Here is a 19,320-nt window from a genome sequence, read left to right as displayed (position 1 = left end):
CACTGCTATGTGGAAGGGGACATAGAAATACAGGTGTCCATATGTACATCTGTCTGTAGGGTCACACTTGTGGGCCCAACTCCCTTGAAACTCCTTGACCAATTTTGTTCAAATTTTGTAGCATTGTTTGTTGCCATTTGTAGTTAATCATTTTGTGCTACCATTTTGATTTTGACAAATTTTACAGGAGTTATGGGACTTTTGCTCTTCATTTTTTTTTACTGTAGCACCTGGGACATATAGCTATGACTTTCTTGTTTAACATTGTACAATACATTCTATATGCAACAGTATTTTCACACTTGGACGAAAGAATTTGATGATGAACCAGTGGATTGATGAACAGACGGACAAACACTGAAAACTACATGTACATACAACATGTATTTCGCACAAAGCAGGGGTTATCATAAGAATTAAAAATCAGTGAAAAAAAATACCTGTACAATGTTCAAATTCAAGTATAAATGTGAAAGTGATATTTTCAGATTTATTGTGGCATTATAAATGCCTTTAGATCATTTCCCAATCAATACATTAATGTCCTAATTACATGACATTGTAATGTTTTGAAGCTCCATAAAGCATTCCAACTAAACAATGGATCTTAACTAATTGGTCTTTTAAAAGCTAACCAAGTGGTAAGAATTGTTTTGGGTTATGAGAAACTGTATCATCTGAGGCCAATCCTATAATTTTTAGGTTTCATAGTTTTTTTTGGTTTTTTTTGCAGAATCAAAGAGATTATATGAAAAAAGGCTTGATTATGACACAATTCAAAGGGAAAGATTTCAGTTAGAATTTGATGTCGAACATTAGTATTTTGGGCTAAATTATTGGTATTCGCAGTGTAAAAGAGCATATATTGTCACCGCTGCATACCAGACCCTTTTTTGTACATGGTTGACATCGTTTGATCAAGTAAAAGACGTAAATTGTGACATTGGCAACGCCTAGCGCCATAATACGTCGTGTGATAAATTAAGTATTATACATTTTATTTCATGCATTTTAGCTTAAATTAAGACCAGTCATCTTGAAAAATATTGTTTAAGCCCATTTTTATAATGCATTACCTTTTTGTACTGTTTAATCAACCTTGTACACAAGGGTATGGGTCATTGGAACTGAACATTGGTATTTCTTGAACAATGATCTTATTTTACTTGGCCTAACCTTATACTATGTTATCTTTCAATATTGTTAAGTTGACCTTAAAAGAAGGACAAGATTATTGGATATTTGTCTTTAATGGTTATCTACAGGAAACAATAATCTTATTTATTTGGCCTTATCTTATGATCTCTCTTGGTTGACCTTATATAGAGGGTTGTGGGTCAGTGGGACATGTCTGATGTTCTAGATTGTATGGGAAAATCATCTTTAGTCTTCGTGGGGTCTGTGATCGAGGTAAAATGATATTGGTATTGGAAAAATTGTGTGGAGTCATCTCTGGGAAATAAATGGTCTTTAACGCACAGGCGAAAATATTTAACATGAAATTCATGTGAATCAAGCTTCACATGAATTGAACACATAATTTATGTGATTTTCATGTGAAATTCACTTCTGAAGGTCCCAAACATGAATTTCACATGAAGTCTGTCACAAAATTTATATTGCCCAATTATGATATTCATGTGAGGTTCATTTTAAAAACATGTGAAAATATTTTGCCTGTGTTGTAGTTTTATGCCGTTTTGATATGTAATTAAAAATGCTGCAATAGTTTTGAGAAGGGACCAATACAATGGTCTTCAAACTCAAATCTTGGCTCCCTTAATTACTCTTGCAATTTAATTTATTACTTCCTTTGCTTGTGCAGTAGTTCAAATTCCCTATCAAGAGTGGAAGTCCACGTCGCATTGGTACAAAACTTGAACAGTGATTTAAATCTAAGAAAATTCTAACTGTTTATGACTTCATCTATTTCAAAGACAGTGAAACCTGTCTAAACTGAACCCCTCTTGGTCTTTAGGGATCAGTTTGTTTTATTCAGGTGTTCAGTTTACCAAGGTTCAAAATGCATTTGAATTGACTTATCAGGACTTTAAAAAGGTGTCCGGTTTAGACAGACTATTCAGGGTTCAGTTTAGACAGACTTTTGGATTAAACTCAGGGTTTGGTTTAGACAGACTTTTGGATTATACTCAGGGTTCAGTTTAGACTGGCTTTTGGATTACTCAGACAGACTTTTGGATTACTCAGGGTTTGGTTTAGACAGGCTTTCAGATTACTCAGACAGACTTTGGGATTACTCAGGGTTTGGTTTAGATGGGCTTTCGGATTACTCAGACAGACTTTTGGATTACTCAGGGTTCGGTTTAGATGGGCTTTCAGATTACTTAGACAGACTTTTGGATTACTCAGGATTCAGTTTAGACAGACTTTCAGATTACTCAGACAGACTTTTGGATTATACTCAGGGTTCGGTTTAGATAGGTTTCACTTTGATTGTAGATACGATGGAAGTTAAGAATATTCTCAGACTTAAGTATTTTTTTAAATTTGGTGGTGCTTGGGTTGGGACTTTTTCAATCATCCCTGCCATTTTATAGCCCCAGTTTCACAGAGCAAGTGCCTTGTGAATTTTAAGTTGCTAATATCAAATCTAATGAGATATTGCGCCCTCAAAATGACCAAAGGCTTGAAAAATGAGTTGCTGATCAAGTCTACCTGTATATATGTAACCTTCCAGTGCTGAGTTTGAATGACATCCAAATAGTATCATGAGATTAGTATGAGGATAGCACATTATTATAGCAATCTGTGAAAATAGAAATAAACAATTATTGGTAATTATCACAAAATAAACAGTATGCTAGATATTGTTAACCATTGGTCATTTGACTGATTACTGTTTCCAGATGTTCTGGCCTCCTTTCAGTATTTCAGGGGGATCCAGGATTTTTGTTCTGAACTGTGGATCTATTGGCAATGCATTAAAAAGGAAGCAATTACCATATAGGCTAGCAGGTCATTTTTGTGAGGCAAAAAAGTACTGGTATGCCTAAAAGTTTGGCAATTCTATTTTTTTTCTTATGCTAAGTTGTGCACTAAGTTTCTAAGCTACCTCAGAGTAAATAGTTTGGGAAATTATTTTTGGCATTTTTCAGACTGCTAAAATATGCCAAAATTACCTGCTATATGGTACAAAAACTGAAATGTGATCAGTTAATCAGTTAACTGTCATATAATCCCAGTTTTGTAAATCAAGCTACCATATGACTTAATTTGACAGAAATTGTTGAGTTGAGGGTAATCTTAGCAAAAGGTAGCATGGATCATGTTGTTTTTCTCATTTGTCTACTGATAAAAGAAAAAAATTGCTGCAGAAAATCTATACATTTTCATATTATACTTTTCCAATAATTATAGCTGACTAAACTATATTTAAGTATTACCTACAGATATTACAGGAACATTTGAATGTACACAAAACCCTTTTCAAGATAGTATCGAAAATGCTTCTAAAGCGTGTTAAATGTCCTTCAAAAGCCTAAAAATTTGTCCTCATATGTTTAATAAATGTGAATATTATATAATTTGGCATGATCTTATAGCCTGTTGATAGCTTGAATACATTTGTAATAGTAATATTCATTGCTTGATTGTGTTTGCTTTAAAATTAAATTTAAATGGTGGTATTGTAAGTTTGAACAACAACCTTTCACTTTAGCCCTCTTCACAAAGATTTTGGCAACATTTTATATTTTATCAGATATATTCAGATATACCTTGGTAGAAGTCTCAGGTTTTCTAGTATGCTACCGAGCTTGGTGTATGTTATACTTAGAATGGCAAAATGTGGCTAGAATTTCAGCATGCTTGTTTAGATTCTTGCCACCTGCGACTAAGTCTTGCCTGGATTTATGTGTACATGTATCTTTGTCCATTCTTAGGCTAGTTTTTATCAGCAGATGATACTTAGGGACATTACAAACAGGTTTGTTATAATTTAGTAAGACCCAATATACAATTTCTATTCTTATTTCATGAAAAGGAAAAGGTGCATGCATACAAAATACTTTTTTGCTCCTGCCTTTATCAGAAATTACCTCTTTGAACAATGTTTTTCACCCTTCAACTTTTTCTAAATTGGTTTTCTATTTTTTGGTGATGAATTCTAAGACTCTTTTGATGACAAAACAATAAAGTTTTTGCCCATCTTAATAGGGTAATTACTCAATTACTCCCCTTACCTGGAGCTCTGGATTTTCCTCAAATCCTTGAGTTCTTTTCAAATTTTCAATTTCAAGCAATCTGTTTAAAAATTTCAATTGAGAAAGGATTTGTAGATGTCCTCAAAAAGATTTTTTTATATAAAACAGGGCTAGTTAATTTATGTTTTAATACTTTCATCTACAAAATCTTGGGAACCCTTTCAGTAAACACTTTAGTTTGTAATTTGGTTTGCAGCTTGGAAAATTAAGATTTTCCATAGTAAAATATAAAAAAATTGCTTTTACTTAAAAATATCGCACATAAGACTGTGTGTCAGTTGGGGAAAAGCTCCCATGTGACTTGCCCCAAAGGTAAACAGGTATGGTGTAATTTAAGGATGTAGACCTGGGATAAGGGACATAACTCTTGAAATCACTGATATGTTTGTATCATATTCGATTTCACCAAAGCCTATCAAGCTTTCTTTGAAACAGAATGAAATCAATCCAAGTTACTTTGATGTGTACATGAGATTGGTGTGGAATACTGAATACAAATGTTCCAGTGATTTGTAAGAGTTGTGCCCCTTACCTTAGGTCTATCTTTTTAACTTTACCTCTGTTTTGAACTAATACTAGAAAATCATGAATTTACCATAAATGATTTTAAATTTTGTATTGAACTTTACAATGAAGAAATAGTACTGTACTGTATATACAGATACAGTCAGAAGTGGCATATGGTTATCATACGTTGCTTATTTACATATGTTAGTCATATGATTCTTATGTGTAAATATTAGCTTGCTAGCATATGATCATCTTATGTTTGTGAAACAACATGATTATCATCTGTGATAATCATACAATAACCACATGTAAACTGAAACATATGTTAATCATATCAAGTTTGTTTCATATGATAATCATATGTTGTACTTCATATGTTAATCATATGTTGTACTTCATATGTTAATCATATGTTGTACTTTATATGATTGTCATGTGTTGTACTTATGGCTGTGTACTTTAGGCCTTGAATTTTTTGGCAAAGCATCCATAATAGTAACAATATGATTGTAGACATATTTTTCTTAGTTTTATTTCTGATATCCTCCATGGAATATTTTGAAATTGTATGTTTTAAGGACTACCGGTATTAAATGCAGACGTGGTGGATGTAGACAAACCCACACAGAATGATCTACTACTCTGTTGTAGAATTATTTTATGGTTATGTTTTTTAATAGTGTCTTCATTGGTTTCCAAGTCTATTTTATGAACATTTTGTACAAGCAAAACTCATTCAGATGCAGCTTATCAGATATATTTTCTACTCCATTTATAATAATGTTAAAACTATATCCATTTATGGTCCCCAAGGGGTAATGAACAATATATCTTCCCACTTCGATAACATTTCTCCTTTCATCATTCATGTTCATCTTGAGTGAAACATAAGCCTATAATTGACTGTTCTTTGCCTCTTGGGTAATTTTTCGATAAAAACGCATTCACTGTCAAATTAGATGCACTTTCTGGTATCGGTATGTGGTATGTTTTTTGTAGCTAAACTTACTAGATTTGAATGACACTGTTAAATGTCATTAGCAAAGGAAGGTCAAATTGTCCAGACTGTTTTTTAGTAATGGTTAATTGTGTTCACAAAGTAGGGAATGTTGAAATATAAATAGTCTAGAATGATTAAATGAGGTAGACCTAGGATAAGGGACATAATGTGGACCACTGACATTTAGGTTATTTCAGATAGATTGAAAAAAAAATATAACAGTCATTCCTTATAATATAATTTTAGTATTAAAATTCAAACGAGTAAACCATTGAAAAAGTTTGATGACGTCAGATCATGTACAAAATTTGGTGTATTAGATGATGAAAATTTTTTTTTATCCAATCAGAAAGTGTGTTACTTTTGGAATTATATTATATAAAACAATTTAAAAAATTTGAATTCCAATGTATGACAAAGGAGTAGGTTCAGTAAGGCCTTATTTTGGCCCCTGTATTCAAAGTTTTTGAAAGATTTGTTTTGGTCTATACTAGTTAGTTTATTTGAAAGGATAATAGATTTAGTAAATACATCTCAGCTGATTTTGGCGATATCATGAATGTTTTTTACCTAATAACGGTCAAAATTAACATGCATTAGTGAATTCTTCAATTTTGTTGCATTTTTTCACATATTTTCCGATGGTTTTTGCCTAAAATGGAAGTGACCACATCCATGTTTATCCAAAATATTGACATATATGTTGTATCTTACAATACTACACAACATATCTAAAGATCAAGAATGAACACCCGTGCGGCTACATTTGTTTTTCATGAAAACCATCAAAAATATGCTGAAATATTGAGATCTTATGGATTTTTCATCATTTAGGTGTTTATTTTGGTGCTACAAGGACGAGATGCTTTTCTGTTTTGGTCTAAATCTGATCGAACTAGATGGTGTAAACACTTATTTGTACAAAAACAATAAAAAAATTTATTTTGAAAAATTTCAAATTTTGAGACCAAAATTGGCCATAACCAAACCCCCTCCTTTATACAGCTTGCAAATATATCTTGTTTGTTTAATTAGTCCAATTAGGGATACTTATTTTCAGTAAGGGTCACAACAACTTCTGTATTAACAGGAACCTTGTCTTAGTTTTAAAGGGCTGTTTCATGTCTCTTGTTCAATTATAGGCTAATGTCCGTCAGTGTGAAAATTAAGTATTACAGTCATGGCAGTGTTATGTCTTTTTAGGGAGATCAGTCTTATTTTGATTTTTACAATTCTGTCATGGTGACTCAGAAATGCCTTAAAGGATATCTATGATAGTTTGGTAGATTTTTTATCATCAACAATGGGAGCTTTCCTAACTTGTTATATTGTTTTCTTTTTTCTTCTCATTTGAGATGGTAAAATGAGGGAATAGATGTATCTTTTGCTTAATTAGGGCAGCTGTTTGGATTTTCTATCAAGGAGGTTATAATAAAATTACCTGTATTTATTGCCTTAGTGGATTTATGGAGGTAGACCTAGGGTAAGGGACACAACTCTTAAAAATCATTTAACGTTTGTATTCAGCATTTTACATCAATCTTATGTAAGCATCTAATTAACTTGAATTCATTTTATTCTGCTTCAAGCAAAAGCTTGAGAGGATTTGGTTAAATTGAATATAATACAAACATATCACTGACTTCATGAGTTATGTCCCTTTCCCTAGGTCTGCCTCCTTAAGGAAGTGGGTTCTGTGAGTTAATACCTTCCTTTGTTTTGAAGTTTTGTAGATATTGGTATTGTTAATTTTTGGGAAATATTTATTACCCATCATAGCCTGAAACCACCCCTTCCCCTTTTTTTCTGGAACCCCCTTTCCCAGTATCTCTGAATCTTTGTGGTGTTTGTCCTCTTTTTTAGCTGGTTTTTAATGTTAAGTGTTTTGTTTCTAACTTTTTCATTGGTCCACTAGTTTTAACTATTAAACATTGGTTTAAAGTTACTCTAGAATTTGATTAAATCCATGTTGATTATGATAGCTACAGTAAAACCTGTTTTACTGGTTACCTGTTTTCCAGCAATTACCTCTCTTAAGACTAAAATTGCAATACCCCTATGTAGTGCATTCTATGTAAAATTAACCTGTATATATAGACCACCTGTCTCATATGTGACCAGGATTTTGCTTTTCCTTGGAAGGTCACTTAAGACAGGTTCCACTGTACATGATTGACAGGAAAAGCATTGCTATTTACATTGATTAACTTTCCAGTCTTTATTAAGTGTTCAGTCTTGGCATTTTGTCCATAAAAATCTGAGTCTAGGTCATACATGGCCTGTAGAAATCACTATAATTGGTTCCCAGAATTTTATTGGAAACCATTAACCCTAAGTTACATATAATAGGAGAGATGAAACTACCATTTTTGTGAAGGTTGTGATTATTTTGAGCAATTTACCATGAAAAAATAGAATAAGATGTAATTTTCCTGTCTGATTTTCATTCAATTTGGACTGCTGTCATTATGCAGTATCTGTCAATGTGATTTTTAAGAGAAGATATTCTCATTGTGTTTCAGGATGGAACACTTTGATTGCTATTTGGGAGGGAGGTAGATAAAATTAAAAATAAAATAAAAATGAAAATAGATCCAGTTGTTAATGGTGCTAAATAGAAAAATAGTAATCGGTAATTATAAAAATGCATAGAATGATTAGCACATGCCTCATTGGTCTGATGGTAGAATGCCTTGGTTGCAAGGGTCATAGATTTAATACCTGGCTGAGTCATATCAAGACAAGCACATGGTATACATGAGATGAGTAATGACTGGTTTGCTTGGAGTCAGATTATAATTAATGTGCCTGATAGAGTTGATGTTCCACTATTGGGCTGTTGTTTATGTAAGCTTGCACAATAGTAAAAATTCTGGCTCAGCATATTTGCAAAATGTAAAGTAGAGTCTGTTTGATTAATCAAATGATCTTGTTCTGAAATGCATGATTTATCTACCATATTATGTAAAACCTCAATCAGTCAAACAATCTAAAGTAAAGTAAGATTACCCTTTTGCGGGCTCTTTAACTTAATATCATATACACGTATTCTTATATACTGAATACTGTGATACAACATGTTGTTTTGAGGTATAGAACTTCAGTAGAATGACAACAGGTATTATCTTTGAAAAAAAGATGGCCGACGCAGTAAAATTTTGCTTTTTTTTTACTTCTTAGTTTCTACATTTCTTTGAAGAAAATAACACATGGCACGCAATTTCTAAGGTTCCGATAAAGTTTTTTTTCGAACGCAATTCCAAGTTTTTGATACAGATCGGGAAAAAGAACTGCGATCAAGTGACTTGCTTTTCCATAGAAGAGTGTCCTTAAGGTCAAAGGGTAAAAAGCGAAGCTATATCGACTGCGTCGGAAAAACAGCTCGCAATGACTTACCCTGTTGTGGTCAAGACAGCTAAAATTTAAAAAATCCTAATGATATGTCCTTAATTAATATCAGTTAATACCAAAACAAAATTGGGTCGAGATAAATGGCAGATTAAGGAATGTTTGTTATTTTCTTTGTTAATCAGTGAGTTGAAAAAAAAATGTTTTGTTTTTTAGGGAGCGATTTCCTGGAGATGGCGAAGCAAGTGATGATTTGGATGATGATGATGATGATGTTATTGATTGCCTAGAGGATGATATTGCCGGAGGATCAGAAGGTATTAGCATTGTTGAAAAGATTGGCTAAACATCTTCTCCATAGGCATTGGCACATCTGAGAAGGTTAAAAATTGGGACCAATTTTCAGTCTATTGTCTCCTTTTAATTAAAAATACCTTAAATTTTAAATAGGTCTACCTCAAATACATTTCTAAATAATTTGTGAAATCTGTCCAACCTAAACCATAATATGGCAGAAATATTGTTTCTGAAATGGCATTTTAGAAAGCAATCAGGCAATTAAACTGACCCAAATTGATAAGGTCATGATAATGTTGCATCAATGCAGATCAAGAGATTTATGTATCACACAGATCAGGAGAAAACATTCTTATCTAAATATAAGAAAAATGGCCAATCTTAGGCCTTCAACATACAACATTTGGTCTAGGATTCTCACTGAACATTTAATAATTTACCATGAAACAGTCTGCCGAATTTATTCAAGGGTTGGATAGGACAGGTTCTTACATTTTACTGTACCCATGCCCTATGCATTTTCCTGTACATGAATTACTTTAGGATGATTAGAGAATCGGCAAGATCAAATCCTGGTTGCTAGAAGCCAATACAAATAATTACAAACCAGACAGCGTTTGGTAACAAATACAATCTCTCAGATCAAGTAAATTGATGACATTTATAGCTACAAGCTGTTCAGAGTTTTGCCACCATGAATGGAAAACAAGCCTTTTGATTTATTGTTTTGCATCACACGATGTAATCACTGGAAGAATTTATTTTATTAATGGAAATGTCAAATATCCTGTGTTTGCAGGATGTTCTTGGCTTCCGTTACATTATACCATATTAATTAATCAGAGCTTTCATTAGTGCATTGATTCTTCCATTTGTCTTCATCTAAAGACATTTGAGAATGTTCATGGTGGGAAAACTCTGTGAATGCGCTTAGTGAATACAACAGGTCAAAGAGGAGAAGGGAGTAAAAAATGGAAAAAACCAATTAGATATGTTCTCTTTATACCTCCCTTCTCCGACCTGTGTATGTTTATATTTTGCCGCGTGCTCCAAAAAGGATTATGACATAAGTAAACTGTTTTAACTGTCTGTACATCTGTTTCCAAAAAAAATTTTGTCACATTTTCATCAGCAACTATAAATGGCAACATATTAGGTTTGCACATACCAATGGTGATCATTTACATGCCTGCTCAGTGAGCAGTGCCAGTATGCAGATACCATAACAGCTTGGTGTATCCTGATCAAAACAAGCATTCTGAAAGTATTGCATTGAAATTCATAGTCTCCTAAAACATTTCCAGGAGTAGCATGCAGATGGAGTGTAAATTTAAACACTCCTTCGGGGGAAAGGCCAATTATATGGGACTAATAAAAACTGCTTTTTAAATTGCTGATTTAAATTCTGCCCAACAAAAGCTGAACATGTAGAATGAATTTTTGGGGTGAATACTAAACAAATTCTGCTTCAATTGTGTTTAATGCAGATCTAGTAATGCAATTTTACAAGTCAACCAAATTAAAATTTTTGCTGGTCCCGTTTAAAAGAGTGACTTCTGATTTTTTCTAAAATTAACTGCACTTAACATAGCATTCATAATATTTAGAGAAGGAATTTGTTGAAATTATAATTTGGAATTAAATGGGTATTTCCCCATTAAGCCAGACAGATGTCATTTTATGAGAAAACAAACAGTGCACTGCTTGTCAATGAAAATACAGTTTAAAACATATTTAACTGTTTGCCAAATGCCTTTAACCTGTGAAATATTTCCACTTAATTTAAAATCCTTTTAATCCTATTATATCTTAATATTATTAAATGAAACTCAGTGTATTTGTTCAAATCATTCCACTCAATTTCATTATGTTGTGACCAATAATATTTATACTATGAAATCTATTTAAATCAGACTTAAATCAGATTGAAGGTCTAGTTCAGTTGGATGTTTGGTGGTCTATATAAGAATACCAAGGAGTTCATGGGGGAGGGGGAATCTTTCATGCTAGAACAATATGAGGAGGAAAGTAAAATTTTGGCGGGAAAGGATTTCTCTAGATTTTTCATAAGTTTTGCCTTAGTAGGTTTTATGTATTAAAAACATTGAAATAACCTGGATTTCATTTTTAAAAAAAATATCACAAATAACATTTTAAGGTGTGTCTAATGCAGTAATGAAAAGAAAAGTGGGGTCACTGGCAAAAACCAGTAAGAGTCTGATAATCTGACAAAAATGGATGAACACTGACCTGGCGAAAGCATTTTCAACCTGTCGGACATTTGGTCCGGTAACCTTACAAAATCTGCTGGAACATCAGCAAAGATCTTAAAAGACAGGTTTTTGGTTTACACAGGTAAAGGCAATAAAACTGGTTTAAAGGTGCATTAGAAGATATGTGTAATAGACAGGTTTCCATTGTATTCAGGGTTCTGTTCAGATAAATTTCACTGTAACTTACAGTTTTATTCACTAAAAGTTCTCTTACCTTGTACATTAAAGAACTTTGCTTTGGGCTCTACTACAGGAGGCTAAATTGCCCGAACCTACCCACCTCTCCCTATTTCCAGTAGCAATCAAAATTTGTTGACCCTATTATCCTTATGTCCCATTCCATATTTCATTTCATCATCATTTCTGTTCATTTTATCATCCATTTTATGTTTGTCGCCTGTATATGGCTGAAATATTGCTGCTTGGGCGTTAAACACCAACAATCAAGCAGTCAATCTCACCTTGTTTAGGCAGATTATTGGGTTAAGAATCTCATTTCATGCTCATACTGCCTGTTTTAATACATCTGTTCCAAACTTATTTCCAAAATGTTTTAGGGTAAAAACTGAACAAATTAATTTGGAAGGATACAGAATGAAGTCAGTCTTAGTATTAATCTGTTGTTAATTCATATAAAGAATAAAATCAGTTGTAACGTGCTGTGATTGGGGAAGTAGAAAGTTGGCATTAAACACGCTGTTGTAGAAAAAATGCTTAGGCAAATAATGTGGCTAATGTCAAATCCTCAAGATTTTATTAGTCACATTCAAGCTCAACTAACATGTTGCTATGTGGCTACCTTCTACTTCAAACACAGAATTATTTAAAAAGCACTGTGATTACAGATTTGAAGGGTTACAGAAAGCCTTGTTCTTATCGATTACAGTAAATGTAGTTTTTCATAATGTATTTATTTGGTTTCATTTATGTTCACTTATTTTCCCTATGTGCAAAATAAAAAAATCTACGGAGATCATTCCTTATCCAAAGAATCTTATAATCTTTTCGGAACAATTACCCCATATATTTCAGGTGAATCTGATGGCTACTCAATCACCAGTAGTTTATCTAGAAGATCATCTTCCGGTCTGTCAAGGTCAAAGTCTGCAAGGCAGACAACAATCCGATCCATTAGTTCAACGAGTGGAGATGAAGTTGCCATCCGACCTGTGTCTACTACCCGTCCACAGACTGCTGTTACAAAAACTGTGATAAAACCTCCGTTAACTAAGAGCCTCTTTCCAAATGTGCCTCCAACAATAAACTTTGTTGTGGAGGGTGAAAAAGGTAATTTTTCATTGGCTACACCTGTTGTCAATTTCACAAAAATTCATAATTGTAAAGGTGATGGTAAGAGAATGTTTTAGGCCATGTTAAAAAAAATGTCAGGTTCCTGTCACCTCTTTGGGGATAAGAAAGGGGTGGTAAGCAGGGATTCAACTTTTGTTTTCTTTTTGTTAACCACATGATGTTTTCTTAAAGCCATTTTCAACCTCTAATTCTGCTTTCCTAAATCTTGTAATACCAACCCTCAATGGTCAAGGGTTATTCTTTTGTCTGTTGCCATGGTGACTCAATGTTAATTAAGTGATGGTAACATATTTTTAAGTTAATCGTTCATTTATTTTTGTTTTTGTTTTTTTTTTCATTTTAGCAAAAATGGACTAGGGTTGGTCAGGTGACTTTAACCACACATATTTTTTTCATTTGGCCTAATGAAGTCAAAATTATTGGTGAATTTTACACTTGTGACTTTAAGTGAAACTAATTGCAAAAAAATATCTGCTGAGAATAATTTTGTGTAAAAAGTATTAGTCTTCATTTTCCTTTTTACCACTTTTTCTCATTTAATTCTCATCATTGCAAAATTTATCTTTCCACAAGTTAAGATTGTTATTGCAAGTCACCAACTAGTGTGCGATTTCTGTTAAGGTTGTGATACAGCTTGCAAGTGTTGTATCGTAACACCAAAAGAAAAAAAAAAAACATTAGTTTTGTAGGTCTTCACAGAAATTATTTTGAGCATTATATCTTGTTCTAATGGACTAACTGAAGGACTGGTAATAATGTCTGCTTTGCCTTTAAAGCTACCATTTTTCTACATACACTGCAAACATCCACATCTTTGTTGTCGATAAAAAATCAGGTCGTCAATCTATATTTATGTTTTAATTCAAACTATTTCGGTCAAAATTTGGTTTGATTACATATTGTCATGAAAAAAGTATTGATTGGATGTGTTAGTTTCTTCACTTTATAGAGCCATTTTTGGAACACCTATTATAATTTAACGAGTTGCTATTTCTGTATAATGAAGGTGTGATTTACCGGTATACGTTACTGAGATCTTGAAATAGAAAAGTACAAAAACAAAACCAATATTATCTTGTAAATGTAATGTAAAATTTTCACAATTATTACAATGATATTTTTTTTTTTATTCCAGTGGAACAGTTGGCTTGGGAATACAGGAGACTAATGAAATGGCGAATGAGTCCAATTACACCAAATATAGTAAAACATACACTAGCAAGAATTGGATTTAGAATTACTAAACGTAAGTGTTTGAATTATGAGGAGTATTTTTTATCTATTTGCCCACTGAAAATTTACCAATCAAGCTGAAAGTTTATTGATATTTGGCAAAAATAAAACTTTTGTCAAATTACATGGGCTAAAAATTTGATTACAGGCATACTGAAGAATACACAATGATGTGTTTCAAGATCTATACTCTTTTGTGTCCTTGCACATCTTAATATTTACAGCCCTGCCCTTTGACATGTTGTGGTGTACCACTGTCCATCTGTCAGTCCAACAGTCCACACATGGTACAATTTCTCAAAACAGCTAGGAATGATTTTTAATTCTTTTTTGTTTCAGTGTTTGTCTTCCAGTGTTTCTCAATATCTAAGTGTGGGGATTTTTACTTGAAAAATGGGGGGATGGGAAAATCATAGGGAAAGCATGTACTTAAGTGCTGCTGTCCATTCTTAACGTACACCAACTTTCTTTACAGGGAATCATGACTGGCTAGGTTGTTGGGGAAAACACATGAAGTCTCAGGGATTTAAGGGAATCAAGGAATGGCAAAAACTGAACCATTTTCCCGGAACGTTTCAAATCGGCAGGAAAGACAAATTATGGAGGAATCTGTCAAAAATGCAGCTACACTTTGGCAAGAAGGAATTCAGCTTCTTTCCACAGACTTACTGCTTACCATACGACAACAAACTGCTGAAGCGTGCATGGGAAGACGGTGGGAATAAACAAAAATGGATTATCAAACCAGTATGTACATTATAAGTACAGCTCTGCCTAAAAATCTGACAGTACAGCTTTGCCTAAAAACCTGACAGTAAAGCTCTTCCTAAAAATCTGACAGTACAGCTTTGCCTAAAAACCTAAAAGTAAAGCTCTGCCTAAAAACCTGACAGAAGCTTAGGATTAGTGATTCATGCACATTGTAATCCCAAAAATCTTTTGATTGAAAATCCTTCAGTTGGCTTCATAGAAAATCTATTTGACAACAAAAACGAAAATAAAAGTTGGCCGCTGGAGACATTAATATATATTTACTCTTAAAGTTTGGTTACGTTGTACTATAGAAAATTTTTACACTTGAACCAGTCAAAAAAAAATTTTTTCAAGATATATAGCAGATCTAAGGAAACTAATGCATGATGATGTAAAAAAAATGTGTTTGAACAGTTTATTGATTTTATTGAGATATAATGAATCACCCATTGTCTGATTTTTTTATTTGGAATTTAACTTACAATTTTGTACCCAGCCTACCTTAGTAGGGCAAGAAGATAACTCAGAATTTTACACAAATCAACATAATTATGTTACCAGCCAGCAATAATCTGAAAGTCTTCATAGGATGTCATAGTTGCAATACCATTCTTACACACATTTTGGTATCACGTTTAAGTTTTATTTAGCACTCCAGCTAAGAATCATGCAAAATGTGATTCATGGGTAAAAAGCCTACATATTTTTATTTTTGATATTTTTTTTGAATTGTCATAGTAAACAGAAATTAACATGTAGTTTTTCATTACCCATGCTCTTAGGAGATAATAATTATATAGAATGCACTGTAGATTTCAAAATTAAGGGAGATAACTCTGTAAATGGCACTCAAATACAATAGAATCTACTGGATTTTCAATGTGGATTATCTCCTAAGAGCAGGCAGATTTGAATGAATAATTACACATTTCATTGTATAGACCCATAAAACAACTTAATTAGAAAAGTAAAAATATGTAGCCTTTTTGGGGGTGTATCACATTTTTCAGATTTTGTATGATTCTTACTAAGACAGCTACTTATTTTTTTTTTATAATTTTTCAGCCTGCCTCAGCCAGAGGAATTGGTATCAGGGTCATACACAAATGGAATCAAATTCCAAGAAAAAAATCTGTGATAGTTCAAAAGTAAGTGTTAAGGAGATAGACCTAGGGTAAGGGACATACTCATGAAATCAGTGATATGTTTGTATCATATTCAATTTCACCAAAGCCTCTCAAGCTTTCGTTTGAAGCAGAATAAAATGAATCCAAGTTAATTAGATGCTTACATAAGATTGATGTAAAATGCTGAATTCAAACATTCCAATGATTTTTAAGAGTTGTGTCCCTTGCCCTAGGTCTACCTCCTTAAGATAATAAATATAGAAAAATGGGGGGAAAGGGGCTGGGTTTCTGGTCCTTGGAAGTAATGAGGTAGTAACTGCTGTAAACAATATTGCTAGCTTATAAAGATATATTTGATAGAAAAGGTTTTATGTAAGTCTCATCATGTGACTCCATGGCTTCATGAGAATGGGTCCCAATATACCATTCAAATGCATGGAAATTTGTCATTTACTTAGCATTGATATCAATATTAAACATATGACATCTTTCTTGTAAGAAAAGCAATAAATAGAATATTTTGCTTTGTAATGTAGTATTTCGAGATCCCAGGTCCCAGAAGTAATAAAATAAAATGGAGATCGGCCAGATTTCAATATCAATTACATCGGAAATCTAGTAAGGAAAATGTAACTGGAAATAGACTTACAAATCTTATTTAAACTGATGTTAAAAGAATTAAGATTTTTAGTGATCATATGTGGTGTCGTTCTGTAAGTCAGTTTGTACCAACGGGAGAAGATTTTTATTCTTTACTCAATTCATTTTTTTTTTTTCAAAATGTTTTTATTTATGGGTTTTACTTTTAAGTGCAAAAAAATACTCCACCCAAAATTTCCAAAAAAAAAAAATTAAACACAAGAAATGAATTACATGCATTTTGCCAATCTTTTTCAAAGGATAAACCAATGTGATAAAACCTGTATTTTGTCCTGTTTAGACAGGTTTTTCAGATTTTTCAGGGTTTGTATTAGGTTACACTATAAAAATGGGATTTAGGTGCACTGTTTCATACACAAAACTGACCCGGTCTGATTTTGTAAAACTTAAAAATAATAAGTGAAACTTGGTGGAAATATTGATTGTGTATGGTAGAGCAATCATACTTAAATAGATGCAATACTTGTGAAGGTAAGGAGGTGTAAAATGCATGCTTTAAGCTATCCGAAAAGATTCAGGTCATCACCGGATTGGATTCTCTGCAGCAACAGGATGTTTTTCAAAAATGCAAAATTTCGCATGAACTTTAAGAATTATAATCTTGAAAAAATGAGCAGACAAAGCTACACTTTTTATTTGCTTTTTTACAATTATATCATGCCAACTTACTTTTTCTGGCAATTTTTAAGTGCCTGATATTTTAGAAAACCTGTTTTTTGACAATTAATTTAGGGAAGGCACCCAAAATATGTTATGAAAATTGATGTATTTTTTTATTATGTTACCATGGCTACAGATTTTCATAACAAAATAGAAAAGAATATCTATCTTTTTTATGGATCTCCATAATGTAAGGTTTTGAAAAATATATACTTTTTACAGGAAAAAAATGTTGGATTTGCTTGTTGAAGTGTCTCAATATAGCTTTATTTCCACAAATTGTCATAGAGTTATCTGCAGTGACTTTTCTATATAGTGGAACCTTAGACAGGTTTTCAGATTATTCAGGGTTAGTTTTAGACAGGTTTTACTGTATCAGTGATATATTTTGCATCTTTTATTGTAGATACTTAGGACGTCCCTACCTCATTAATGATAGTAAATTTGACATGCGTGTGTACGTATATGTCAGCAGCTACGATCCTCTCAGGATTTATGTGTTTGAGGATGGTCTGGCGAGATTTGCCTCTTGCAAGTAAGTTTCATTGTGGGTTACATGCCTAAAAATTATGAAATACAATCTGGTAGCCCAGACCATATTTTTGTTTAATATTTTCTCTATACGTTTAGCTAAATTTTACCCAAATGTTTGGCAGCCCAGCTCAAAGTCAAGTAGTTGACTACTGGGCGACTGGTATTTTTTATTCCTTGGGTATTAGTTTTTTTGCTAAATGTTGTTTAAATAGAATAAAGCACCCCTTTAAATGATATTAATAATACCACCCTTTTTGCATGATAACCAGGTACAAAAAATCAAATAACACATTTTGTTGAAAAGCCTGACTATTAAGGGGAGCTAACTCAATTTGATAATGAAGTCTTGTTACTACTTTACTACATTAGTGATAAGAGCGTTGCCATGGTGAAATATTCACAACATAGCATTATAAATTTTTTTGCCTAGTTAATTCTATAAATTAAATATAAAGAAGAATATTCTAGGGGATTAGTTATACTGGCATGGCTAAGGAGTATGGTTAGTTGTGGAACAGAAGCCTGAGAAGGCAAGAAAAAGTTACTAACCCCTCAGTCATTACAGCATGACAAACCCCCTTTGTTAGAGTTAATTTATCAAATTATGTTATTGCTTATTTTCTAACAGACATGACTTTTTTCTGCTTTATAGTGGAATTCCGCTATTTCAAATCCAGATTTCATCGTTACGATTCTTTTTTTAACTGTATATTTACTTCCGATTTTGCCAACTTCCACTTTGTTTGTAGACCTTGTGAAATCATGTCTGTTCTAAAATAAAAAATAATTACACTTTCAAGTAATACTTTGTTTAAAATAAAAAATAAAATCAAAGACGACAGAAACATACATTGGTAGGATGCTATTGTAAAGTAAATTCATTAATTCTGGAAATTAAGAGAAACAGTGTCTTTCATTATGATATGGGTTATAGCTTTACTGAATTTTGAGCCCTTGTCAATTTTCAGGCATAAAGTATTGTGCTTTAAAACTGTCTTACTGAGATAAATGTGCTATTAACCACTCACCACAATGTATGAAGCTGTATTAAGCTTTTGAAGTGTAAATATCTTATTCTCTATCATGTCTTTAACGAGTGATAAATTTCTCCTCAGGTATTCATCGTCTATGAAGAATCTAAACAACAAATTTATGCATTTAACAAACTACAGTGTAAATAAAAAGAATGCAGACTACCAGGCCAACGGTGACGAGGGTGTTTGTCAGGGACACAAATGGTAAGAGACCCCTAACAAGACAAAGTTATGAGAAATATACTATAAACCAACTTATTATCACAAGTGGTGATGTTTGAAAACATTTATGGATATTAAACTATGCTAATAACACTCACTCCACACTGTGTTCAATATTAAAGGGACTTACTCATG

General features: G+C 32.7%; 1 protein-coding gene across 3 annotated transcripts in view; it reads left to right on the top strand.

Moving 5' to 3' along the window:
- LOC148603025 (uncharacterized) overlaps positions 1 to 19,320 on the top strand; it is a 63,105-nt gene that overhangs the window by 31,715 nt on the left and 12,070 nt on the right. For all 3 annotated transcript variants that reach the window (XM_088553632.1, XM_088553634.1, XM_088553633.1), the window contains exons 3-9: positions 9,298 to 9,398; positions 12,684 to 12,938; positions 14,098 to 14,208; positions 14,671 to 14,942; positions 16,014 to 16,096; positions 17,802 to 17,930; positions 19,045 to 19,167. In XM_088553632.1, the coding sequence (XP_088409758.1) occupies positions 9,298 to 9,398; positions 12,684 to 12,938; positions 14,098 to 14,208; positions 14,671 to 14,942; positions 16,014 to 16,096; positions 17,802 to 17,930; positions 19,045 to 19,167 (1,074 nt within the window). The remainder of the gene's footprint in view (positions 1 to 9,297; positions 9,399 to 12,683; positions 12,939 to 14,097; positions 14,209 to 14,670; positions 14,943 to 16,013; positions 16,097 to 17,801; positions 17,931 to 19,044; positions 19,168 to 19,320) is intronic.

Source organism: Perna viridis, chromosome 11 (assembly GCF_037379345.1).
Source record: "Perna viridis isolate PV_CMFRI_1.1 ecotype Kerala chromosome 11, ASM3737934v1, whole genome shotgun sequence".
NCBI lineage: Eukaryota > Metazoa > Mollusca > Bivalvia > Mytilida > Mytilidae > Perna > Perna viridis.
Note: the sequence above shows the minus strand (reverse complement) of the source record. Positions and strands in the feature narration are given on the sequence as shown.